This window comes from Lissotriton vulgaris, chromosome 3_2, assembly GCF_964263255.1.
Source record: "Lissotriton vulgaris chromosome 3_2, aLisVul1.2, whole genome shotgun sequence".
NCBI lineage: Eukaryota > Metazoa > Chordata > Amphibia > Caudata > Salamandridae > Lissotriton > Lissotriton vulgaris.
The window spans coordinates 85,618,700-85,646,366 of NC_141690.1; the positions used below are offsets into that span (position 1 = coordinate 85,618,700).

Consider the following 27,667-nt stretch of genomic DNA (forward strand, 5'->3'; position numbering starts at 1 on the left):
ATCTTTTTTTAAAGAATAGCAAGTGACCTAGGACTCCCTAGGAAAGACTGCATAAGTATAGCCACTGTTCAGTCACACAAAGTTGGGTGACCTTAGACTTATGGAGAGATCTCCGAACATTTAATTCACCTACAGAACAGGTCTATTTTTGGTTATAATTCAGTGAGTGGGGGGCGACCTGTTCTTTACCCCCTTCACCTCCTTTGTGTATATAACTACACTGATAAGACTTTAGCTTAATTCAATTAGGTGGCAGAAAGTTGGGAGGATATCACAGATTTTAGGTATTAGCGTTTACAACAGTGACGCAACAAAATCTAGAAAAACTCTAATAAATGATTTTGGAAGAATATTCTGCATCGCTCTCAGGGCAACCAGTCAATAGTTTGTTAAAAAGATACACCTAATGCCAGGTTTGTTTATCTGTCCATCTAGACTCCCATAAATACACATTTAGAAGTATACTACTCAGTTAAAATCTGACTGATGTAGGATAAACAAGTTTGTAGTAGATGTAAGCTACAATGAAAGTCAAGCAAGCATTCAGGCGTTGGATGCCTTCACATGGACATGTCTAATATGTATAAATACACCAGCCATTTAATCTAAAGCAATATTGCAAACCTTATCAAAGATGTGATGCAGTCAGGATAGTAAAAAAAAACAAAGAAATTGCTAGTCGGTGGCAGAGGTGTGAACTCAAAGTGAAAATATTTTTAAGTTGTAAATTTCTTGCTGCTATGCAGAGTTGCTTGCCTGTTTACTAATGTCTATTTCTAATAGACAAGTGCAAGACATTTCTGGCGACTATGTGGCGTGCTACATTGGAATTACATTGAAACAATCAGTAATTAATCCCGTAGCTTTATAAAACATCTCTGTTGCCCATTCACCCTCTTCTGAATAAAGTGTTCCCCAATGTCCAACCCCTCCTTGGCAGTAAGGGCCCTATAATCGAGTCAACATCATCTGTAGCGCATAACTGTAAAGGGGCAGTATTAAAGTCTAAACATCACTTTTCCCGAACACATAATATGAACATCCTAAAGGGTCCGGCAGATATACAGATGAACATGGTGGATCCATTGCCAGTCCCGCCTCAGCCCTTCCCCCTCTCTGTTCCTCGCACCATAAATCTTTAAAGTGGCTTAGAAATGCCGTAGTCTTATTTAAAAAAATTAAAAAAATACATAAGCAATTAGTTCCAATATTTCCTTGATGCAATGATATCTTTTTTTTTAGATCAACAGAGGTTTACTTAGGCACATTTCGCTAAATTCAAACACATTTCAGCAACCACATCCCCAAGTATTCTCAGCACCTTCAATAACAGAACAAAGAATTTTAACTTTTGTTAGTGTCATCTAGAAGAGATACTGATGCTATGATACCCCTTCTACAGCCTCTGATGAGATCGGGGCCCCCCCATTCTAAAGAATACATTCAGAGTAATCAGGTACAGACTACAATTATCCTTACTTGAGAACAAGGGCCACAGAATGTGTAAGCGAACCCAGCTGAACAACACCGCTGCACAGCACGGTGCCAGTGATGACTCGGTAACATGCCCAGAGCCCTCTTGCCAGTTAGGCAATAACTGGGCACTTGCAAATAGCAGATGGTTACATGTTTACATACTGTTACAATTGAATTCATATTTTGCCTCTATTATGAAATGAAGTAGTGCCTGTGTTTAAGATACATAGATTAATGGAACCACCATATGAAACAATGTGTGTGGAAGAATAATAAAGATGCAAGGCAGACGTGTTGCATCTGCCAATGTTTTTTACAGTTTGTTAGCTTTATTTTCATCTATTAAAGCGTCCCTCAGGAATACGATGGCAGATCTCTGCAATTTAAGAAAGCTAAGATTTATTTTTGTATGTTCAATACAACAAAGACAGTTTTGCAATCAATTTCGAAGAACTAGTTAAATGATTCCTAAATCAAAAGAGACAATACACTTTAAGCGGAATGTAGCAGATACCAACGCACGCTCTTGTTATAAAGACAGGTGGAAAACACAAAATGTGACAGCTGTAAGAAGGAGAAGGAAAGAAAATACAAAATGAATAACTACTTTCGTAAATCGTTTTTAAAAATAGAAATTGCAGATACATTCTTAAACTAAACGTTTAGGATAGAATGTAAAAAATCGGAATAAAAGAGCTGTTCTTAAAACACCGTAATATTTTTTTTAATTAAAAATCGTTATTAAACTTCTCTAACACAAGCTCTTGAAACCAAAGCTAATCAAAAAGTGTTCTTATAGAGACAGAATACATTGTCTTCATTGTCAATAAATAGTGGGTACTGTACCAGTGCACCAAAGTTCTACCAGTTCACGGCACTAAAACAACAATCTATGAATGCAAAGTTGACATTCTTAGTAGGACTTTACATTCATTAATTGCCCTTAGGAATGTAGAAAATCTGTCAATTTGACCGAATTGCCTCATTTACTGATTAGTGATTATGGAAGCGTCAGCCGGTATTCGGGGTTTCCCATAACAATAAAGTAATGCTAGGGAAGCATAGAGGATAGCAAGTAGGTGTTTACCTCTTTCCCACCCTCCCAGCATTGGGTGAACTGATGTATTATTCTGAACACTACCTACATCTTGTTTTCTTGAGAGTGCAGATTTGGTAAGTTAACAAAGTAACATGAGAATTTAAGCTTAGTAATAAACTCCAGATGGACCCCAGGGGGACTCCAGCCCACGTTATGCATACCTAGTAAGGTAAAGGTGAGTTCTTGTTTATAAAGAATTGTGTCAAGTGCATGGAGAATGACAGAAACAGCTAATTTTCTGAAGACAGTACCTTTAAAATCTAACTCATAAATGATCTTCAAAGAAAACGTAAAACAAACCAAGAATAAAACCTCCCAAAAAGAATGTCTGTCTTTCCAGAATTGGCATGAGGAGGCCTAAAATCGCTCACAAGAATCTCAGGTAAATGATCTTAAAGACACCCACGAGAAATTGAGGAACCAAATGTGTCATATTTTGGCATATGAAAGATAGGCCACAACCTTACTTACACATGGCAATGCTTCCTCGTGTTTTTTTCCCAAATCACCAATGAAGTTAAAAAGGATGGGGAGGAGGGTCTTCTAGATATTCTACATTTTAGTATCCCAGGAGACTGAGTGGAAGGCGCACTAGCTAGAGCACAGCTACATGTGCAACACCAGCCAGTGGGCAAATTGACAGTTCACAAGCAGGGGCAGCAAGGGGGAAAATTAGTGTAGTGGGTGGGGTGAGAGGCAGCACAGCTGATAGCATTGCGATGAGCGCGAGAGTTATAAGGAAAGCTGATGCTATGATACCCAATTTACAGCCGAACCCAAAGGGGATAATGGACGGAGTGTTAAACATTGCAAGCACTCACCCCCAGTCAACTGATCTGGGTTTAATCCATCGTCATTCTTTAACTCACTCCGCCACCCCAGTTCAGACATGGCTATATGCAAATCAGTCTGACCCTGTGCCTCATGGGAACAGTCCAGTCCGAACTGCCAAGCCATGTCTTCCCTGGACCGGAAACAATTGCTTCCCTGGACCCAACAACAAACGGTGCATTACATGAGGAAAAAGTGGCGGGTAGGAGATGTGAGCGTAGATGAAATACAGGCGGGGAGGAGCAGTGAGCATTAAATGAAGCAAAAGAGGTAGCAAACCGTGCATCACAAAAGTGAGTGCATTACAAAAGTGAGAATTGCTAGCAAACGGTGCATTACATGAGCAAAATGTGACGTGTGCAGGTTACAAAAGCGTACAAAGTAAACATAGAGGTATAATACTGCAATATATGAAGGAAGGATCCGGGGGACCCACGGACAACGTTGGGGTGGGCGGGGGCCCTGAAGCATGATTGCTCCCAGACAAGGTCGGGACGGGCTGGGCTGCTAGTATATATATATATATATATATATATATATATATATATATATATATATATATATATATATATATATATATATATATAGATAGATAGATATATAGATAGATAGATAGATAGATAGATAGATAGATAGATAGATAGATAGATAGATAGATAGATAGATAGATAGATAGATAGTTGATAGATAGTTGATAGATAGGTTTTTATTGTTTCCAGTTGTTTAAAACCATCACATTATAGCAAACGCCTGTAGAAGAACAGTTAAAACAGCAGGAAGTCAGATGATGTCTTGCTTAGCTCAATCATGCTTATTCCTATCAATTAAATGCATTCTCAAAGTGTTTGTACCTTGTGTCTCTAAAATATGATTCTAAAACAACAACAACAGATCCGTGTACTATACCTAAATACTCGCTCTCTGGTCAGGCATCAAGCCGACATCTTTCATTTACTCATGACTGAGAGACCAGACGTTCTCCTACTATCTGAGACCTGGTTTACCGACGATTCCCTTCCCGATATCCTGGCAGCGTTACCCCCAGATTACTATCTGTTGAACACCAACCGTCCGGGGGGCCGCCCCGGGGGAGGGGTGGCAGCGGTAATACGTAAGAATCTAAAGATTATCGCCTCCGCTTCCATGACTCTCCCTGAAGTAGACAACCTGGTTCTCAATCTTGGGACTGAGGTGGGTGCAGTTACCCTTATGGTACTCTACCGCCCCCCTCACCCCATGCCTTCCTTCCCTTCATCTTTTATCGAACAGCTGACTAATCTCGCCACTTCCTCCCCCCGCATTGCTATTGTCGGTGACTTCAATTACTGGTTCCAGCACAAGGACGCTGGTCCCCATGCCTCCGAACTGTTCGAGCTTGAACTTCACTCAATTAGTTAGGTCCGCCATTCATAGTGGTGGCCACATTCTTGACCACATCTGGGTCCACGGGGTTAAGTCCTCCTGTCCGCTCATAACACCTTGTGTGTGGTCTGATCATTTTCTGATTGACACCACAATTTCGGCTGTCGGCCAGATCAGGATCCCCCCGCGGGAGGGCGGTACCGCCCGTAAGTGGAGGGCCGCTGACTCCTCTAAATTGTTATCTCACCTATCACAAACCTGCCCCCTCTTTCCCAATGATATCGGTACCAACGAGCTTTATGGTCATATCTCTGACTGGCTTACGACAGCCAGCGATATCTTTGCCCCCCTTACTAAGTTCCCCCGATCCCGACACAGCAACTCCCACAAATGGTTCACCCCCCAACTTAAAACCCTACAATTGGAACTCCGCCAATTAGAGCGCAAGTGGAGGAGAGACTATTGCTCGTCAAGCAGAGACGTCTATGTGGCCGCCCGCAACAAGTACAAAACAGCCATCTCTGCAGCCAAAAAAGCTTACGCCTCAGAGAGAATCTTATTAGCCCCTTGCAAGTCAAAAGAGATTTTTAAAGTTCTCAACGAATTCACCTCCGACCCCAGGACGCTCCCGACTCAGGCCCCCACACAGGAATCTTGTAATGCGCTCAGTACATTTTTTATTCAGAAAATTGTTTTGATTAAGGACACTATCCCGGTCACCCCCCCTGGCGCTGATTCTGTCTCTCCCCCTCACAACGCCCTTTCTTTCACACAGTTCCCTCCTTTAGATCCCGCATCCTTGGCTACACTGGCCGTCCGCATTAAGTCCGGATCTCCAGACGACTGCTGTCCCCCTTCCATACTTAGGGACATCTGCCATTCTTTACCCGACTGCATCCTTCCCTTGCTGAACTCCTCTCTTTCCTCCGGTACGGTGCCCAGCTCCTTCAAGGAGGCCGTTTTGGTGCCTCTATTGAAGAAGCCTGGAGCTGACCCCGCCGTTCCGGCGAACTATCTTCCCATCTCCCTCCTGCCCTCCTTCTCTAAAATCTTGGAAGCTCACGTCACCGCCTGTCTCTCACAGTTCATCGAGAGCTCCAACTTTCTCGAGGCCAACCAGGCCGGCTTTAGACCCGGCCACTCTACGGAGACTGTGATCTTGGCCGTGTTGGATGCCTTGAGAGACGGCGCTGACAAGGGTACCCCCCAGGCCTTGGTATTATTAGATCTGTCAGCCGCTTTCGACACGGTGGACCACAACATCCTCCTCCACCGTGTCGAGCAGGCTGGCATCCAGGGCCTGGCGCTGGCATGGGTCAAATCCTTCCTGACCGGGAGGTCTCAGACCCTCAGCCTGGGCACTTTCAGGGCTCCGAGGGAGCACTCGCCCTGTGGGGTCCCCAGGGCTCCTCCTTATCCCCTCTTCTCTTTAACCTTTATCTTCGACCCCTTCTTTCTTCTCTGAGGCAGTGGGACGTCACCGTCTTCAACTACGCGGACGACCTGCAACTCATATTTCCTCTCAACTCCCCTTCTGCTATCCCCAATTTCCAGGCAGCTATGTCCCACATCCTCCAGTGGATGTGTCAAAACCAACTTAAATTGAACCCCGGAAAGACGGAGCTCCTTCTCCCTGGCAGGAGCTCTACCCACTGGGGTCCGCACTTTTGGCCGGCAGAACTTGGCCCCCCTCCCACCCCCGTGGCCACGGTGAAAAGTCTCGGGGTCATTATCGACTCCGGCCTATCTCTTGGGCCCCAGGTGGGGACGGTGGTCTCCTCCTGCATGTACCAGCTGCGCAGGATCAGGAAGGTGGCTTATCTCCTTACTCCTGAAGCCCTACTGCAAGTCATCATGGCCCTTGTCCTCTCCCGCTTGGATTTTTTGAACTCTATCTACCACGGTCTGCCCAAATCATCTCTCTCCAGACTGCAATCTGTTCAAAACCAAGCGGCGAGATTGGCCTTTGGGATCCCGAAATGGCAATCTGCCAAACCCCTCCTTTCCAAACTGCACTGGCTCCCTGTCATTTCGAGGGCAGCCTTTAAGATCTGCTGCCTCACTTTCAAATCTTTATCTGGTTCTTGCCCCGCCTTTCTGAAATCCCTCATCAGGCCCTACAGTCCATCACGCAATCTGAGATCTTCTCACCTTCACCTCCTGGTCGTCCCCCCTATCAAACTCTGCAGATCTGGAGGCCGGAGATTTGCTTACCTGGCCCCTAAACTCTGGAACACCTTTCCTCCCTCTGTCAAAACCTCTAATTCTCTTATCCTTTTTTGTAAATCCTTAAAAACATGGCTCTTCCCTCAATCCAGCTAAGTTCCTCTGTCCCCTCTGCATCCGACCAGCGCCAGGAAACCCATGGTGACAGTGCGCTTTACAAGCACCCCTTAACATAACATAACATAACATAACAAAAAGTCCTGCTTCTTTAAATGGGTTGGAAGTAACACGAGGATCACTGGGTCGCGGAAGGCAGAGTTAACCCCCCTCAAGTCATATGGGGACATAGGCCATGGAATAAGATGGCAATTACAATAAAAAAAATTAATGAAGAGCATATTGAATCCTGCAGATTTTGACTAAATCTGGTCCTTACTGTCTTGGAGCTGCATGTTCTTAAGCCAGTTGCTACTGCGTGCAGTGCATTACCTGTGGCTTCACAGACTGGAACACTGGCCAGGGAGTAAAGTGCAGACTGCAGTCAACATAACTATAATAACGAGTCTCTTGTAACACTGTGTGATGTGTTCATTTTCGCTTGCTCCAATGCCAGCGTCCTGGGTGGGCCAGATCATGAAGGGCCAATTGGTGCGATGTGCAAGACGATTTTATTTAGCTCTGCAAGCCAAGATGATTCCTATTTAGTCTGCAAGGTTCTTTTATACTGGAGACCAGGAAATAAAATGCAAAAGAGCAAACAGATTCAATTTAAGAAAGTGCATGTTGCAATGTCATCTGACATGTTAATTTGGATGGGCTCCATTGAGTAGAGGCCAGTAGCTAAAGTCCAGACTGCAATCTGCTTGATTTTAATAGAGTGAAAATGTGACATGTGGCAGATTAGTTTTGGCTTGCTCTAACAGTGTGATTCTTTTGAGATGAAATAGGGCCAGCTGTGCCTTAACTCGACTAGACTAGGCCAGCACGGACCAGGCCACTGCATGCCACAAATGGAAATACCTCATAAGATTGATATGGGTGGCACTGCTTCATAATGCTGTGAAGCCAAGAAACTTTTACACTTTTAGCTGCTGGCAGGTCATGAATCCTGTAGCTTGAGTGCTTCTCTGAGGAATTTCAGACACCCGGCTGAAAGCTGTGCATCAGTTCCACTCAGACACGTGATAATGACAGCATTGCATTGTGTGATAAACTCAAGACCTGGCTGTTCGAGCAGTAGCGGCCCCCTTCCCCCAAGCGCCTTGAGACCCTTCCGGGTGAGTAGCGCGCTATACAAGTGTTATGATTGATTGATTGATTGTGATACCCAAGTGATGGAATATTGGTTTCAACCAGTAGCACCTTTAGCTCTTTAATCTGTGACAGATGCAAACCACATGCATCATTGATTCTGTCTTATAGTCACACAATCGTCAGTTGTGTTCTGAAGATAGCGCTAAATGCTAAAATGTATGTCCTTTTAAGGGAATTAGCCCGCATCCCAGCCTCATGAGCTCTTTTTGAAGGCCAGTTCCATAGGGCTGGATAGGTGTAATGTTTTTCCCTGTTCTTGGCACAGGCTACCACACCAGTCGGAACAGGCCTTAGTTGAAAGCTCTTTCCTTTTTTTGTCTCTAGATTTTAGTGATGCAATTTTGGCCAGCAATTTTGTGGTTAACTTTACAGTCAGATTTTTTTTGTAGATATTCTGGGGGTTCAATGGATTAGATTGAGTCCTCACGTAGGGATCCCACTGGAGATTTTTTTTATCTTGAATGTTTGTCTTATCCCTTCTTTAAGCGACATTCTGGGGGTGGTCTTGAGCTTCGCATAATATCGGAAGAACAGTATTTTTAGCACTTGCGATTGTTTACAAACGCCGAATTCCAGCTGTACTTGGGACGACGGTGCAGTGTCAGGCAGGTTGACGGATGTCTATAGCAACTTGTTTGGGCTTTGTCCAGTCATATGTGGCCTGTATGTGATAGTTTGCATTAGTTTGGCATTGATTAATTTACAGATGCCAGTAAGGTCTGGACCGTGCATCTTTTTCTGTCAATTCTTTAAGCTTATTATCATGGACATGGTGGTTTCTTTTAGGCTGGAGAGTTGTGTTACATGAGAACCCCGCTGATTGAAGTAGATGCCTAGATTTTTAAGGCTCGCCACTTGTTCCAGAATCACATAGCTCACAGAGAATTTAAATTTGGGGGCGTGTTTGTTTCCTGCTCGGCATACCATGATTTTCTTTTTGGCGTGATTATCTGCGCCAACATTTCTTCGCAATAGAGTATTTGTGTTCCCATTGATCGCGGATCTCTATTGCCATATGGTCGAATAATAGCGTGTCGTCTGACTGGAGGCATTGAATAGGTGTGCCAGCGAGTTTGGGAGGAAAGGCATAAGAGAAAGCCAGTGCCTTATTCATGTCCACCAGATAAAGGTTAAACAGAATTGGGGGTTGTATGATGTTACAACGCGAACAAAATGATCGTGGTACATCACAACACATCTTTTACAACGCAAGTCGTTACCACGACTTGCGCTGTAGAGTGCTGGACTTAGGAATAGTAAGATTTACTATTTCAACTCCAGCCTACGTACAGTAGGGAAAGTGTTGGAATAGTAAATCTACAATTCCTTAGTCTAGAGCGCCCTCCAGCCCAAGTCGTGGTAACGACTTGCGTTGTAAAAGACGCGTCGTAATGGCACTGCGGTGTTTTGGCCGCGTTGTGAAGGATGTTCCCCGAATTGGGTCTAGGATGCAGCCGTGTTCTACACCCGAGTTAGTCCAGATCTTATGGTATGTGACTCTGTTGGCCGTGGTTTTCACCTTTACCCACGTCCTGGTGTATAGGCTCCTAATGGCTCTTAGTAGATTTTTCACAATGCCCGAGCTGAACAACTTCTGCCAAAGTCTCTGTCTGTCCATTGTAGCCAATGCAGTGGTAAAGTTTAGCGGAGGAGTCATTTTCATGTTAGCGGCTTTGATCAAGAAGCAAAAATGATCAAGTTGTCCTGTGTGACATGACCTCACCTGAAATCAAATTGAGTGATGGGTGTTAGACCATTCCTCTAGCTCCCTGTTCAGGATTTTTGTGAAGCATTTGCCTCAATATCAAGAAGGTCAGTAAGCCTAAAGTTGGCTGGGTTGTTACTTGTAATACACAAAGTGTGGCCTCACCCTCAAGACACTAATAAATGTGTTACTGCTGGACCTAAGAAGTGGGACTGCCCAATTTCATACAGTACCCGTACTCTTGTGTAGTACAACAATACACTTAGGTCGCGGTATCTTACTTTATAAAAAATAGAAATGGAACATGTCAACTACCATCCAAAAATCCCACTCAACATATAATAAAGAAAATATGTGGGAAAAGAGAGAGAGTACCTCACAGTAGAACCACTGAACGGGTCGCTGGCTAACAATTTGCCAATTTTGGAACTTCCTTTACATTCTTCCAAATATATGTATGCACCAGAATATGCGGAGAGCACAAATCTGACCACATGGATACTTGTAACCCTTCACACCTACCACACATTTGGGAGGATGATACAGATCATCCCTGACTCACTCTGATTCACACTCCTTGACACCACATACCACTAAACCACCTACAAAATTACTGTCATTATCACTTTCTTCATGTGCATCTCCACTTACACGTGCTCTTATCAAATTACTCTTATTCTTGCTCGTGCTCCTGTGCTCCTGTTTTCCATCCTGCACACCCATGGAAAATGGCCTTTCTTCCTTCATTTATAGAAACGAGTATTGATAGCTGTACCTCTAGTAGACTCAGCCAAATAGTGCGTACTACCACACCTAAAAAATTGCTTCCTAAAACCCTCCCTTTGTAGTTCTTTGTTAATCTTGATGTCACCCTTTTGTTTGATCCCCCTTGGTCCCGCTTTTCTGCACAGCACTCATGTTTTATTCATCTGCTTTATACTTGTCCTTACTATCTTTCAACACCGACATACCGACATGTGTCCCCAATGTGACGTGTTAAATTTGTATCTAATGACAGATCCTTCATTTGGAGTAATTTTTCTTGGATCTTCAAGTTACTCATCCTATTTATTAACTGGTCCTTTATTATTTCTTCTTGCAACTCCCTAAATTTGCAAGAAACTGAAACCTCCTCAACACAGGCACATACTGTTCGATCGTTCCACTGGTCATATGTTCTATTGTTTTGCCAGGATTTTGATCTGGTGAACAAAACATATGGCGTTCTACCACAGTACTCAACTATTTATCATAGTTATCCTTCAAGGCCCTCATAGCCATTACATTTACATCTTCAGAACTTTCCTACACATCACACGTCACCTACATTTTCCCCTTCATCAATAGGTACAGGTAAAGTCTTCAAAACCTTCCTTCCCTCAACCTCAAGACTATTTTTCATCAGAGCAAGCTTCCTTTTTGCTACAAATGCATGGCCACCTATCCCCTCAAATATGTCTCAAACAATTAAGCATAAACATAGGAGGAGCCGGTATCGTTTGCACAGCTATACGTAGACATTTGAATGGACAAATGTGTACAGAATTGCACCTATTGGAATGTATAATGTCACACCCGGAACACAATTACCTAACAAAACAAAAGTAGTCACAGTTATCAAATTGAACAAAACAAGTTAACATAAGAAAAGTGGTCACTGTTGTCAATGCTGAATCCTTCCTTCACAAAAAGTACAGCTATATTTTGAACTTCACAGCATACAATGTCAGAAGCTTATTTCTTCTATTATTCCAGCTGCCTAAAGTAATAAAGTCCTTCTTTAGTTCAAATGACTCACAGAACAAGTCAGTTCTCTTTTTCAATGTCCCAGGACTTTTCAACCAATCAGGAAGTTGCTTCCACTCCCCTTTATTGCCTACTACACTTGACGCTTCCCTCACTGCTATCTGGATATAAATGGCAACCCAAAGCTTCCTAAATGCTGCATATATCCAACACTACAAGTAAGTGCTGCAACTCCAGCTGGCTGATCCCTTCCTTTTAGTCCAACTAGAGTTGTTCCTTATTTGCTGTCCAACAGCTACACTAATGTGGGGACTGAGATATACTCCGACACTTCGAGGGTACACACACTTGTAACATCAAAGGGGTCAAGGATCGATTGGGCCACACACGCAAGTAGCCAATAGAGGGCCAACCACACAGTAGCTTGGTAGTGTGGACCGGAAGTCTCGAGCGACCCCGGCCAGTTTATTTAAGCTCTCTTGATACACTGTTGGGGTTTGCTTCCTGTTCTCTGCCGGAGGGCAGAAACACTAGAGTGCTACATCCCATCCCAAATCAGTCTTTTATTTACATCTCGAATATTAGTTATTTAGCACATTAAGTTTGCAAGTCTCTGGCTGGGTAGAGGGTTCGTCCTGAGATGGTACGGTCGTTGACGTTCTTCGCCACGCTGTCCAGAGCTCGCTTCTCCGCCTGAAGGCACTGACCGCACAGGGCTGGCTGTCAGAGATTCACTACCGCCAGCGTCCGAGATGTTCCAGTCAGGTTTGGCACTTGCTGGTGGATCACCTGGTTGAGGTACGCCGGATGTCAGTGGTATTTGCTTGAACAAGGACACCTTGCGCGTCACTACTTCTCCATCCCTCTCTGCAGTGACAGTTGTGCCTTATGTGGATCTCACAGTCTATGGTCCCGCCTCATAGGGGGTGCGGAACTTTTCGCCAGGTCGCCGGGTGCGTATCAGTACGGAGTTCCCGGGGACCAACAACCGGGAGCGAGCCCTCAGTCGCTGACTGGCTTTGTCGTCGGTGTTGCGTCTTCTCTCTTGGGTTGCCTGTGGGTCGTACAGTTCCACGATCCATGTATCTGCCATGGGTAGCATGTCCCGCCGAGGACCGGCTAATATGAGTGACCAAGGAGATCGTTGCGTGGTGCAGTGCGGGGTGCTCCTGTATTCCCATAGGAAGTTTTGGAGAGCTGTCTCTGGGTCCTTTTCCTCTGCCGTTCTGATGCGTAGCACCTTATTAATGGTTCGCATAAACCGCTCGACCTCCCCATTTGCTTGGGGCCATTGCCGCGTGATTCAGTGGTGCTTGATTCCAAGGTTTCCCACAAAGTCTCTGAATTCGCTGCCCTGGAACGGGGGCACGTTGTCCGTCTTGATAACCTGTGGTATTCCGAATAGCTCAAACGACTTGGCCAGGATCGGTTGCACGTTGGTGAAACTTGTTGATGGGGCAACCTCCACTATTGGATACTTGGTGTAGCTGTCGACCAAAACAACGGTGATCCTCCCATCACGGAAGCTTCCGAAGTCAAGACTCACCCACGACCATGGTGACGGCGCTGGATCCTCTGTGATGACGGGGGCTGGGTTTTCTGAGCTGCTGGTGAGTTGGCAGGACCCGCAGTTGCGAACCACGGTGTAAACACTCTCTTCGAGATTGGGGAACCACACCTTCTCCCACATCCTTGACTTCATCCGTCTTGTGCCTTGGGGGCCTTCATGAGCAAGGATCGTGGCTTGTTCTTGCAAATCATTAGGGATCACAATTTGCGCCCCTCTCAGGATGATGCCATTGTCAGCGACGCTGAGTTAGTCATGAACCTTCCAGAATTGTGCCAATCGGTTCCTTTCCGCTTCGCTCCAGCCATGGACGTTCTTGAGGAAACCTTCCCACGAACCGCTGGTGAGGGCTTGAGCAACTCTCGTGAGTATAGGGTCGGCGTCGAGGTGTGCTTTGATCACTTCGATGCCCGAGGTCACGCACATTGGGACACCATGTTGATGAACTCCTCAGTTCTCGACTCTTGATCAGCGTCCGATTCACTCGTCTGAGTAGGGTGGCAGGACAAGAAGTCAGCTGAGTTCTTGGCTCCCGGGCGGTACACCAAGTCCATTTGGTATTGTTGCACCTGTATCGCCCATCACTCTATTCTGGGAGCAGGATGGCGAGCTGTCCCTTTGAACAATGGAAAAAGCGCCTGATGGTCGGTCACCACCCGGAATGGGTGTCCGCTTACATAGAGGTGAAAGTGGTTGCACGCCCACATCACATCGAGCGCTTCCCTCTCAATCTGCGAGAACCGTGACTCCGTTGCGGTGAGAGCCTTGCTCGCAAATGTCAAGGGGGCCCACATTCCTGGCTCTGTCTCTTGGATGAGTAGCGCTCCCAAGCCAACTGGGCTGGCATTGACTAGGATCTCCGTGGGTTTGGAAGTGTCATAGTAGGCCATTGTGGTGCTGTCTAGCAGCGCTGACTTCACCTGCTTGAATGCCTTGCTCTCAGCAGGAGTCTATTTCCACAGGGTTTTTTTCTTCATGAGGTTGTGGAGTGGCTCAGCGATGGTTGCCAGATTCGGGAGGAACCTTGCGCAATAAGTTGCCATCCCCAGGAAACTCCTGACTTCAGATGCGGTAGTCGGGGCAGGGGCGCCCTGGATTGCTTGCGATTTTCTGGGGACTACCTTGACTCCGTTGGAGCTGAACACGTAACCAAAGAAATCAATGGTTTTCTGGAAAAACTGACACTTCTCCTTGTGGAGGTCACTCCATGTTGCGCCAGCCATTGCAACGTGGCTCTGAGTCGCCGATGATGTTCTTCGACTGTCTTTGAGTGGATCAGGATATCTTCGCTCACGTTGAGTACGCCTTGGAGGCCTGAAAGGATCTCTTTCACAGTGTTATGGAATATCTCGGCGGCCGATGAAATACCAAAGTTGAGCCGTCTTGTAACGGCGGAGTCCGAGATGGGTTGAGAATGTCGTAATATATCTACTCTCTTCCGCTAGTCTCAGTTGGTGATAGCCGGCATTGAGATCCAGCTTGGAGAACCATTGCGAGCCATTCAGGTCGGCAAGGATGTCATCTACTGTTGGTGTGAGGTGTCTCTCCCGTTTGATGGCTCTGTTCGGCATTCATATGTCAATGCAGATTCTAATCTTGCCTTGCTGCATCGGTTTTTCGGCGATGACCATGGGCGATACCCATGTGGTGGGGCCGGATACCTTTTCAATCACGCCTTGCTGTTCTAGTTTCAGTAGCTCCTGCTCGACTAGCGGTCTCGGATGAAATGGGACTCGTCGGTGTCGTAGTGCCACTGGCTGCACTGCTTTGTCGATGTGGAGATTCACTGTTTTTTTTTTGATGGTTCCTAGCCCTTCAAAGAGTTGCGGGTATAACTCTAAGATGTCTCCCGTCTGGAGCATCTTGACCGCATTTGCGAATGCTATTAGTTGGAGGTCTTCTGCGGTGTGGCTCCCTACCAGTAGGTCTGCCTCTCTGTCTACAACGTGGAATGTTGTTGTGACTTCTTTAGCTTCCGCTTTCACTTGGACTAACATTTTTCCTCGGAAGGGAAGCGGTTTCTGGCATCCATATGTTAAAATCCGGGTTTTGGACGGTGTGAGCTGCGGTCTTGGGTTTAGGCTTTTATAGTGTTGCAGGCCCATCACATTGACGGTGGCTCCCGTGTCAATCTGGCCTGTTACTGATGACCCATCTATTTCAATGTTGTATTTTGGCTGCAGCCTCCGTTTTCTCTTTAGATCACTTGCGAATGACACGAAGTAGCATTCTCCTTCTTCATCAGACGAGGAGTCATCAAGGCGCTGATAGTTCCAAGATGGTGCCTTCGATGACCGTGATGTTGTTGGTTCCTCTAGCGACAGGTGCCTCACTGAGCCTGCTGCTGACTTTCTCCCCACGGTGTTCTTGCCTTGGAATCCTCTCCGGCACACACTTGCGAAATGATTAGGGATTCCGCACTTGGAACACGTCTTGCCTCGCGCAGGGCAGCCGTCTGGATTGTGTTCCTCCTTCCCACAATACCCACACGGGGTACGTCGCGTCGCTTTGCTGGGCCACAGTCCTCGTCCGCTACGAGTTGGAGTGCGAATGGCATCTATTCCCTCTGTCTTCACGTGGGTGTTCAGATCTATCTGCTGATTGAGCGCGGCTTCCATTGCCATCACGCGAATATCAGATAATTCATGCGATCGTGCAAGGAGCAGGATCTCATCTAGGGTGATGTGCGGTTGCCTGAGTATGAGTGTCCTCAATGCCTTATTGTGGCATCCTTGGTCGGGTCATCTTCAGTGCACGTGCTCACTAGTTCCCTGAGCCGGGCGTGGAATGCGTCCATCGACTCCCCTTCTCTTTGCCTGGACTACCTAAACTTGAAGCGTTCGTAGTGAGGGTTGAGGTGCGGGTCAAAGTGAGCATTTAGGGCTCTGACCGCTGCGTCATAGTTATTTGGTGCACCGGTATTCGGGAGGTGTGTGAATAGCTTATAAATTTTGTGTCCTCCAAAGTGTAGAAGTAGCGACCTCTTCACGGTGTCGTCTGTTTCCCTGGTGGCAATGAAGTAGTTGTTAAGGCGCCCAATCCAGACTGCCCACCTCGGGCTGCGGTCGACGGGTCAATTCGTTCACTGAAGGGTGGCAGTGCATGAATATGCGAGTGCGCCGGTGGAGGGGGCGGATGAGCAGGTGCTGCATCTTGCTGCTGCGCAGCATTTGGGGTTGGCTGGTTTGACATGGCGTGACCTTCTGTCGCTAGCACTTCCCTGTTCGGTCAGCCGTCTTGTTCTGTTCCAATACTTGTTATTGATGCCCCCCTTTTGTGAGAATGACTGCTTTGCCTTTGCCACTGCTTGTTGTATCTGTGTTGCTGGTCGCTTTGGCGAACGACTGCTTGCCTTTGCTACTGCTTGTTATGTTCGTGTTGTTGGTCGCTTTGCCTTTACCACTGCTTATTGGGTTCTAGCATTGGCTCACTGTTTTGTTCTTTTGCATTAGCCCGTGCTTGTTGGGTGCTGGCCTTATGCTTTATCTGAGTCCCTCTGCCGGCAGATGACAGTTCAGCCTGTCCGGTGCCTGGGGAAGCCTCTCTCCCGTCCCAGACTGCTTCGGTTGCACGTGGTGGTGGGCGGCTTGAATGCCCGGCCTTTCGCGCTCTCTTCGTGCTTCCCCTAGATAGCTGGTGTCAGCTCCTCACTGCGCATGCGCGCATTCTTTGGTTGGGCCGCAGAGCGTCTCGGCCTAATTACGGGCTCTTCCGCGCAGTGCACGCGCTCTTCATCCGCTGCCCCAGGTGAGCCTCTGCAGTCTGTTGTTTCGCGCACAGCTTACCGGTCTCGCTACTGCTGATTTGGGGCTTCGGGTCTCACCCCTTGCGGGCGCCAGTCTTGTCGGGCGTGTCCTGCTTTCCGCGGCGCTATCACACGGTCTTGTGTGGTAGCGGGACAGTTGCGGGTGACGCGGCTTGCTGCATCCCACCCTCGTCGCCAGTGTGGGGACTGAGATATACTCCGACACTTCGAGGGTACACACACTTGGAACACCAAAGGGGTCAAGGATCGATTGGGCCACACACGCAAGTAGCTAATAGAGGGACAACCACACAGTAGCTTGGTAGTGTGGACCGGAAGTCTCGAGCGACCCCGGCCCATTTATTTAAGCTCTCTGGTCACGCCTGGCCAGAGAGTGATACACTGTTGGGGTTTGCGTCCTGTTCTCTGCCCGAGGGCAGAAACACTAGAGCGCTACAACTAACACCGCACACAACACCAGGGAGCTTCCTAACACAATAAAAATGGTTCTTGAAATTGCTCCTTAACCCGCTACACATACAAGTTTGTTGTCATTGCGCCACATACATTACAAAAGTGACTCAACTCATGTTGCTAAGTACTCATTAATTCATGTGGCCTTGGTCTATGCCTTGGGGCTGCTGCTTGAGCCAATACAAGCGGCTCCACAAGCGTTGCTAGGCGGCAGGCTCAGTAGTTTACAAGGCCTTGATCTATGCTCCGTAGCTGCTGATTGAGCCAACACATGGAAGCAGAAGATTTGCAGGTCACGTGCATGAACAGCAGCCCGCTTGTTCTCAAATGTTTTAAATCAATTAAGGAAAGGGACTCCTAATTAAGGTAAAAAGCTTTACCTTTACTTGTGCCGCTTCAGGCTAGAACACTGACCATTTTCCAATTAAAAAACAGTATTTTCTCCTGCGTCTGCCCTTATCTTGTTACTCCTCCATGGGTAACTCGATGGGGTTGATCCTTTCTGTACTCTAATTAAGAGAATCCCATCCTCGTTGGCAGTTAGTTTTAAGACTACACAGAGATGTGGTTGAAGTGATTTATTTGAAAGATAAGCTCACACAACCAACCCTAGGTAGGCCGGACTCCAAATGACCTGCCCTGGAAACTACTGTCTCCAAGGAGACACAAAGAACTATTACACAGAACACAGAATGGAACAACAGTGTCCCCCTTTGGTTGATGGTTCGACTGCTGATAACAATTCATTATGGTCCTGCTAGGCTATGGTGGCCAACTGCCAAGTTTCTTGTAGACAGATTATATACTTTTTCCGATTTTCTTCCATCGCGTCAATGTTGCTCAAGAGGATGTTTAAGCCATGGATGTTCCAGGAACAGATTTGCAAGTCACAATTGTGTATTTGAGAATTTGTGGTACTACCATTAATGTTCCTTTGTATTGCTCTATGGTTTGTCGAATTTCAGTTGGAGCTACCGGATAACCAGCACACCCTTTTGTTGGTGACATGTTCCTTTGTGATTGTGATTAGTTCTACTATATGTCGTGAATTTTGGGGGCCAGTGGAGCAGCAGAGAACATAGTTTTGCTGGCAATGCTAATGGGTGTTTTTTGCCAGGAACCAAGGATACTTTGGTTTTGACACTTTGCTTATGCTTCCCCATTCATGGAGTGTCTCTCCACCCACCTGACTAACCCCACATTTCCGAACCGTACTTTCGTGGCCTCCTTGGGACTGCCTTTTTTACCAGAGATGAATGCAATGTAGACCAGGTCTTTAGATTCCAAGATGCCAAACCGCGGAGAGCCGAGAGGGTTTTGAGTATATTACACCTATTCAGGATGTCTTCCTGGCCATGGGAGATGTATTCAGGGTGGGATAGCAGAATCTCCTTGCCGGTTCTCTATTTTATGTGTTAGATTCCGCTTCAGTGGCAAGGGCACTTCGTCCCACTGTGTTACGATCGCGGAGGTACCGCGAACTACAATTTCCGGCATCCTCCGGGTAAGAACTACAGCTCCCGGCATCCCTTGCGGCGCATCACGCTTCCGCGATGCTGTACAAAAGGGGAATGGCGGCCGGAGCGAGTTGTCGGTGATTCCGGACCTGTAGCTGTCCTCGACCTCGGAGTTCTGTTCTGCTTGGTGTGGTAAGAGTGTTGTTACCGCGACGCTGTGTGTCTGAACTCAGTGGCGGTTTGTATCCTACCCACCTCCGGCTGTGATGTCATATTTTGGAGACCTTGTCTAGTTCTGGTGTTTTGCTTTGGGGATTATATTGGATTTGTCCCGGTTGGTATTTTCGGCCAACGGCGGTGTTTCTGTTGTAACTATCGAACATTGGATAGTTACTCCTTTTGGGGTGCTTTTTTTTTTTTGTACATAAGACTATTCCTGGAACCCAGCTAAGAGACATTAGTTGGGGATTCCACCTTGGGATCTCCAGAGGAGCTTTGTGAGACATAAAAAACACTGTGTGTGAAAGGGTATCACGGAGTATATATGTACAGATGTGTAACTTGATGTTTGACTTTTCTATCAACAGGGGATTAGGAGGTGTGGATCACATTCTACCCCTGTGAGGTTTAGTGGAGTCTTATCTAGTTACAGCATATCCAACCCTACGTTGCCTCTACACATCCATAAGGCTTTGTCTTTTCTTTTACAGGTATGAACCCTCATAGCAACAGTTATAGAAGCTAAACGTTACCGTGTAGGGATTTAGTCTTATGCCTGTGTTTTGTTTATGTCTTTCAGATCTCCCTCCCTGCTGTCCCCATCCTTTCCTTCCTTGATATTCCTTATTTTTTCCCCTCACTTAATCCTGGCAACACTCTGTGCTATAAAGGCTATCCAGGTGTTGGCTAGATTTAGAGGTGGGTTTACCTTTCAACAAACCGATCCTGAGGACTATTCGTAACACACTGCGGGTTCCTCGGTCTGGGCCCGAGTAGTCACTGTTCCCTTTAGGACACTTGGCAGATGGCGGATTACAGCAATGCCCCTTTTAGTGTTTTCTATTGCTCTCATTGGTCCAATACTTGGGGGAGTTTGAGTTACTTTGCAAAAAAGTTGTAAGTCCCTTGGCAAGATGCTGTCCTGATCCAGGTTACCTTCAGTGGACTAGCGGTCCTTTCCTTGTGCCCTTGCGAGGTGTTTCCGAACATGGGAAAGAGTTTGGATTTTGGATGATATTTTTGTTTTTTGTTTAGCATTTTCTGTTCTTCTTCAAAGCTTAATTGAGGGTGGATTACTACTTGCAAAATTGGATGATTCTATGCTTGAAGGGTCTAATACGCTCTCTTTCAACGGAAGAATTGAAGCATTTTGGTCAGAGGTCAAGTCCGGGGTGAAAATATGGAATGGGGAGGGCAATGCCCTGTTGTTAGTGGCCAGGTTTTCTGATAAGGATCTTGACCTACAATTGTTGTTTCTCGCTTTGTATTCTGTCAATAAATCTGACATGACTCAAGGCTAAGCCAAGATTATTTCTAGGAGTAGTAAGCAATAACAAGGGTTGGTGGACTTGTTCACCGACTGCTGTGCTTTCATTATTGGAGATGAGTAGGAGAGCTAGTGTCTTGATGCCTTCTTATGGCCAAATCCCTGTGTGGCTTCCTGTGGAAACCAACTTGATTTGATTGCTGCAGTGAAAGTCGAAAGGGCCCGTTGCCTTGAGGAGCTCCGCATCCTTTATACAGAGCTCCTCCAACTTTATGCACTCTGATTGTATTGTGACAAGGGCTTGCATGTTTCTGATATTCTAGCCATAGCTTAGTCTCCATTAGGCGTACTGGTTTCACTAGTATAGGTGCCCCAAAAGGCCTTGTCATGATCACAGTTGGTACTGCAGGTTGTCTTTGGTTCAGTAAAATCCTGAATGAATTCGCCTCTTGCTGGATCCATCCTCTCTGGAGGTCAGCATGTAAGCGTTGGCATTGTTATGACCTCTGCTGCCCAATTTGTAGCTTGGTGGGTGAGCGTGTGACCTGTACCGGAGAGACTGCAGTTTGGGGCTTCCCCTCCTGGCGTCACCATGTCGTGTTCTATCTAGGACCCCGATCAATATTGTGACCTTATGCCCCTATACAGCTATAATCAATACATACCCCTATAATGGCATAAACGATCAGAGCCATATTTCAGAAACTCATCTCTGCAGCTCATTACAGTATATTACACAGCAGAAGCCTCTATCTTAGATTCTTAGATTACACACCGGGTTCTTTCAACAGATAAAACCCCCAGCATCCTGGGAAAGACCCGCTTGCTATGTTTTGATTAGTAATAGAACTCTAATGAGCACTGTAAGAACGACCGGTTCTTAGTGACATCTTTATTGACGTCTTATGTCCAAAAACTTACGTCAAACAAGGCACCTTCCAGGTATAAATATTACCAACGTTGCCTTAAGCAAACACAGCGGTGGTGGTTGTGAATACAGGAGCAGAACAGTTGTCCCTTGCAGAGCCCAGCAGATGTGAGAAGCCCACGGACGCTGCCCCTCCTCCTCCTTGACGCGCTGAGAAAGACGCTGTCTTTTCTCCTGCCGATAAATTCCACCTCTGGCGTTTCCAGCCTACCCTTGCGGGTAACTGGGATATCGAGTCCTGAGGGGAGATACCAGACCTCCAACATTCTATTCCAGAGGTACAGTGTTGACTAAACCCTTAGAGAGAATTCTTGAAGCAAACCCTTGGCAAAACCAACTTAACTTAAATTGCTACTTACTTACTCCCTCCCAAGTATTAGGCTTAGGTCAGGTACACTGGGGTAGGCGTAGTTAGAAGCACCAGTTGAGGACGTTAGCTAAATGTATATATGAATGTATATATTTTACTCATTTTAACCATTGTATGGCTAAGAAACCATATCAATGCTTTTACAGTATTATTTCGCAATCCTCCTTTTACTGTACGCACTTTTTATAATAACAAGTCTTGCAATTGTGGCAATTCATTTCTCTTGCATGAGAAGAAAGACTGTTCAATAAATAATACCTTTTATTGAAAACGCCCGTCTCTCTATTCTCTGCATACTGGTGAAAGTAATTCTTGCACAACTGACTGAGTGAAATAGCTGTCTTTTGTTTCACACGACTCTAGAGATTGACTCTTATTCTAAGGAGCAAAGTTGTCATGTTTATGCGGTTGTTGGAAAACTGAATCCCTTCTTGTCTGAGCCAGGGAAGCTGATCACTTCCTATTCAGTCAAGAAAGTTTCCAGTGACCTCTGAGCTAGTTGGTACAAACCCAATTAAGTCTAACATAGTCAGTAGAGACCTGGAAGACCGCACTTCTACGTCTACACTGCTGTTTATGTTATTCCAATGCGCAGGGCCTATAGGGAAAATAGGAACTACACTACAACCACTGGTGGCTGCCTCCTTGTAGGTGCATTGAGTCCCTTCCTGGGATGTGAGTAAGCGGCGCACTTCCTCCTTTGATTGAGGTCTTAAGTTCCCACCAACCACTTGGTGGGCATAATCCGCTTGAATGAAGAGTCCATCAATAGCTTTAAGGTTTTGTATGGCAGGTGATAAGTGCAAGTTGGGATCTGTGTCAGGAGATCCTGTGAAGTCTTTTTTGCTTAATAATATTTTATTTTCCCACCCGGGGTATTAACCAGGATCTCCACTATTTTGCTTTTTTTAAAAGGTTGTCTCGGTGCCCTGATTCACTTCAAAGAGGCCTCCCCAGTCACAAGCAGATGTCATATTACACCTGGACCTTAATACACCTCAACTAATTAACCACTTTCTCACACCTCTGTTAACAAGAATGCTCAAATATTTCAGGAGAGATTTCAGACATTTAAAAAGTGTGGCATGTAGTGAGGCCCTAGTGGTACCTTTAATCTTTGAGAATCCTTGATATTTTATACTACATCCCAAAAATATGGAGAAGGCAGAGATTTAAGAAATAAGACATGTAACAGAAATGTCAGATATTGTTAATGCAACTAATACGCCATCAGCATACAACATCATCTGCTCTTGCCCACTGCGGTTTGAACCCCATGTATTTCTTTATTCTGACCAATCACTGCTGGCCATTTGACTTTCAACAGGACAAGAAACAACGATATTCAATTCTGCCATGTTCATAACTGTGGTAATTGATATACATTATTCCCTGGGTCTTTTGATGTTCATTACTATCTGGGTCAATGATGTTCTCATTGATATACGTACTACCTGATTCCACTGACGGGGTTGGATCGGCCCAACCTGTTCCTGCATGGAGGTAAAAATGTGCTGTGTGGTCTTTTCTCCTTGTAGAGCATGTAACCAAGGAAAAGTAAGAAACACAAATGTTGGCTCATGGCCATAGCTCTTCTAGCTTCCACAACGCTTCTCCCCCCACTAAACCTTCCACTGAATCTTTAACCATTTGTTATCCTGTGGTTCTGATTAAGATAATAGTCCCTGTTTCCATGATTAGCTCATTGCCTACTTCATAAGTACTTTCAACCCACTCGGAAATAACAAATCTTCCAATCTGAAGTTTCACTTAGGCACCAGTAGAGCAACAGTAACCCACTTGTTGAGCGAGCAATGTACGTCTTACCATACTCACCCCACTCTTTCTTGTTTCCCAACCCCTACTTGCTTGTTTTGTCCGACTCTTCATTTTTCCCCCACCACTAACACATGTATGCTAACAATGACTGCAAAATTGTAATGTATTAATTACTATGCAGCACATCTGGCCAATATGATAAAATAAATTAATAAAAGCACATGTTTAGGACACCTCATGTGGGTTGATTTTGTTTGAATAAAGACGGTCTTTTATAGCATAAGATGGTACACGCCTTAAATGCACTGTAACCCAAGTATAAGCCTGGGTCAAAAAAGCGTATGGCTTTAAACTGTATTTTATTTAGAATTAATAGGATTTATAAAGTTCAAAATAACTTTAAGGACAATTCATATAAAGAAAATATGTAATTCTTCAAAGCAAGTGAGGACAGAGAAAGAGAGAGAAATAATCCAGGCTGCACAATTACATTTTCTAAGGAAGCCAGTATTCTCCCAACTCCCAAAAATCTGAATTACTCCCCCTAAAATTTGACCTTTATTTTGTAGGCAATTCAATGGCGATTTTAAATTATATTCGTTTACTAACTTGTACCACATGCATGTATTATCATTTTATTTGGAATACAAATTATATGAGTTTCCTAACAAAATGTTTTATCATTTTCTCCACTGCCAGTCCTACATATTTACAGGACAGCATTACAAACACACCCAGAATAACAGGTTTAAGTATGGATGTGTCAAATGCATTAATTCAGCAATTAGTTAAAATATGCAATGTCACAAATGAGCTAACATTACAGTACCAAATTGTTTCTCTTGAACTACAGAAAATGACACTTTGCATGCATCCATATATTACCTTTCAAAACACACATACCTAAACGAATACATTTAAATGGTACCTTTTAAAACTTCCAACAACGTCTGCCTGAAGTACTCCCAGCGCTGAGAATCATCAAGTTGGGCTGGATCACTTTGAGCAAACCCATTCTCAGTAATATATATTTCAGGGTCATTGAAGGTGTCCTACAAAGAAACAACAGAGCTTTCCTTAAAGAAACACAACCATTTGATCATCCTTTACTGTTCTTGTTTAAGAACCGATTGGGATACATGCAGAAGTCGAAGAAAGTTATGGGCATTTGTTGCCAAGTATATTCAGGAACGTGCACTATTACACAGTTAAGCCTTCGCTGGTATTCATTCCATTAACAATGCATTTGGTTGTCTCATTCTGGAATCTTCATCCCTAACATTTACACACCAACCTTTTGCCTCCCAATATTTCTGTCACAATCAGAAGATTCTTTTGCGAGGTTTGCTAAATTCGTTGTTTTATGTTTTGAAAATAAGTTTTAGATCTTTTGGGGATGTCCTGAAGGTGTTGCACTAATCCCAATAGAGATTTGTCTATGTGCAAAATGCCTGCTTGATGAGGTCTTACCTATAAACCGCTTTAGCTGCCTGGTGAGAGGTATTGTCAACACACAATAAACAACACAAAAGAAAACACACAATCTGCACATATATCTAGAGGAGGGGGTTTAGACGGCCCCTGTCAGCCATTGGCTACTTTGTTTTAGTTGGTTTAGGCACTGGCTCACAGGGCTGTCCATGAGTACTGGTGTCAGACCTCGGCAGTAGGCAGGTGTGAACATCCAATAAATTGTGCCTCTTGTCATTGTTATACACAAAGGCAGGGTACCTGGCCAGGAGCCCTTCAAAACCCAATATCTGTCCCTCTCTTCATGTTCCTCTGCTAGGCCACTCCTCCTCAGGAGCCGCAGTGGATCCCTTCAAGCAGTTTCCACGAGCTCTCCTTCCACCCACCGACCGATTGACAGCTCACTTCACGAATGCCCAGCAGGGCCCTCGAAGAATCTTTGGCTGCTCTCTTTGCTCCTGCTGGACTGTTTCACTCCAGACAAGTCTGATGGTTCTTTTAATCACCTTTTATTTTAAAGATTTCTATGTAGCGCAAACTAGACCCGAGACACCAGGTTTAGGAGCGCTTTACATGAGCACCGTTTTGTTACAGATGGACACATTCATTATTGTTATGCACGGGGAGGTAAAGTGGTTTGCTCAAAATCACAAGATGTTGAGCTTCGTTGCGGAGGCTCGAACCCGGTTCCCCATCTCCGAAGTTGACTGCTCTAGCTGTAAGGCTACATCCTCTCCCTTCCGCGGGTTTCCTTCCAACTATCAAGCAACTCCTTTCATGAGAACCTAGAGGGGACCTTTAAAGAACCTCCGGAATGCTCTTTTTGTGCATGCTTGGAGTGTACCTTTGCTCTCCTTCCTCTCACTAGACCACTCCATTGATGTACACCTAAATCCCACCATACAATATCAAAACATACATCTATGATCACAAGTATTGTTCTAGAATTCTCCTATAAATCACTGATACCTCCAGCCAATTGTCCCTGTGATCCAATCGCTGGCAACAAGGAGTCTAGCTGCAGCACCTAAACATGTTGGTTGCCCAGAAAGGGACACTTTAAAACAATGAACTTATACTCCATGAAACCAATATGACCACCACCCTTGTAAGACTTGTGAGTCCTGTGTAGTTTTCCCAGGCTCCACTTATATGTTTCGCATAATTTAACACTTCCAAACATGAAGCCTCACACTAAGCCATCACCCACACTTGGCACATACTGTTTACTTCTGCAGCAACTAAAAGCTCAAACAACTAAGAAGTTAGGACGAGCGCATCTCCCTGTCTCCTCAGTGGATACAGGTGAATACGGGCCACACATCATGACACACCGCCTGTTACATCGTTTGCCAGTAACAAGAGAAGTAAATCAGTCAAGTGTGATTTTAGACAAAGAATCCTCAACAATAAGATTACTAATCAGTCTATATTACTATACAATGGTTATTTTTTTAATTGGTAAGTATACAGTCCACAATTTGCCATTAGTTTATAAAACAAGTGGCAATGCCATTAAAAGGTGCTAAATATTTCATCGAGTAAATGTAATTACTATTTCATTAATAATGCTTTATTTGCTTTGGTTTCATATGACTGAAATATTGTTTTCCTAATATATGTTGTTGGAAATGGCACTTTTTGTCTTCCTCCTCCTACTTTTTGCTGAATTCGTTTTTGTGGGCTTAAGGACTTGAAGCAGTTTGCCACTGCTAACCAATGCTAAGGTCCATTTGCTCTCTCCTCTAAACATGGTAATATTGGCTCATCCCCAATGGGCATATTTGATTTACTTACAAGTCCCTAGTAAAGTAGTTCTGTGAGTGCACCAGGCCTGTAAACTAATTGCTATAAGTGAGCCTGCAGCACTAATTGTGCCACCCACTTAAGTAGCAAGCCCAAACCTTCCTTTTTAATACATATAACTTACTCCTATGGGAGGCCCTTGACAGCCCAGAGAGCAAGGTGCATTGTTTGAAAAAAAAAGCAGGATATATATTTTTCAGTTTTACATATCCTGGTAGTGAAAAACACTTAAATTAGATTTTCACTACTGGAAGGCCTAAAACGCCCATAGGGTATCATTGGGATTACTTCATTACACTTTATAAGTGTGATTTCCAAATGGGAAGATATACTTGGTACAAGTTTGGTGTCACTGGAATCCTAATTTAAGATCCTAATGTATTGTCTAATCTGATCTTAAATTACAATTCTGAAAATTGCACTTTAGAAAGTTGGCATTTTCTTACCGTAGCCATTTGGGGCACCCAACGTGTATCTGGTCACATGACTGGATGTAGTTGGCAGTTGGGCTTTGTGTATTCCTCCTAGACAGCCAAACACTAAGGGAGCTTAGGTGTGACTTAGTGGGCCATCATTGGCAGGATGGGAGAGAGGAGCTGGGCCCAGCCTCACTTATACCTGAATAGGCTGTGTATTGTTCTCACACAAGGGGATGCATAATTCCAGTAGTTAGTCTGGAGCCGAAGCAGGGAAGGTAAGGCATCTGTGCTATTCAAAAGCAATCTTCTAGAAGCATGCCCCAACTTCAATTGCACAACTGTTTATGAAAGAAAGGACCTCAGACGCCATCACTTTAGTACACTTCTGGATCTGTGAACACTCTGCCAGGAAGAAGGAATGCTGTGCTACTGAAGGACTCTGGTACACTTTACACTACTGGACTGCT

The 27,667-nt window shown here is 45.1% G+C and overlaps 1 protein-coding gene across 5 annotated transcripts in view; it reads right to left on the bottom strand.

Moving 5' to 3' along the window:
- The window catches only part of LOC147725355 (cytosolic beta-glucosidase-like), a 564,555-nt gene that overhangs the window by 75,017 nt on the left and 461,871 nt on the right, over window positions 1–27,667 (bottom strand). For 4 of the 5 annotated variants that reach the window (XM_086964029.1, XM_086964028.1, XM_086964030.1 and 1 more), the window contains one exon: window positions 24,434–24,557. In XM_086964029.1, the coding sequence (XP_086820155.1) occupies window positions 24,434–24,557 (124 nt within the window). Of the gene's footprint in view, window positions 1–24,408; window positions 24,558–27,667 lie in introns of all 5 variants that reach the window. The other variant, XM_086964031.1, reaches the window with a different exon arrangement.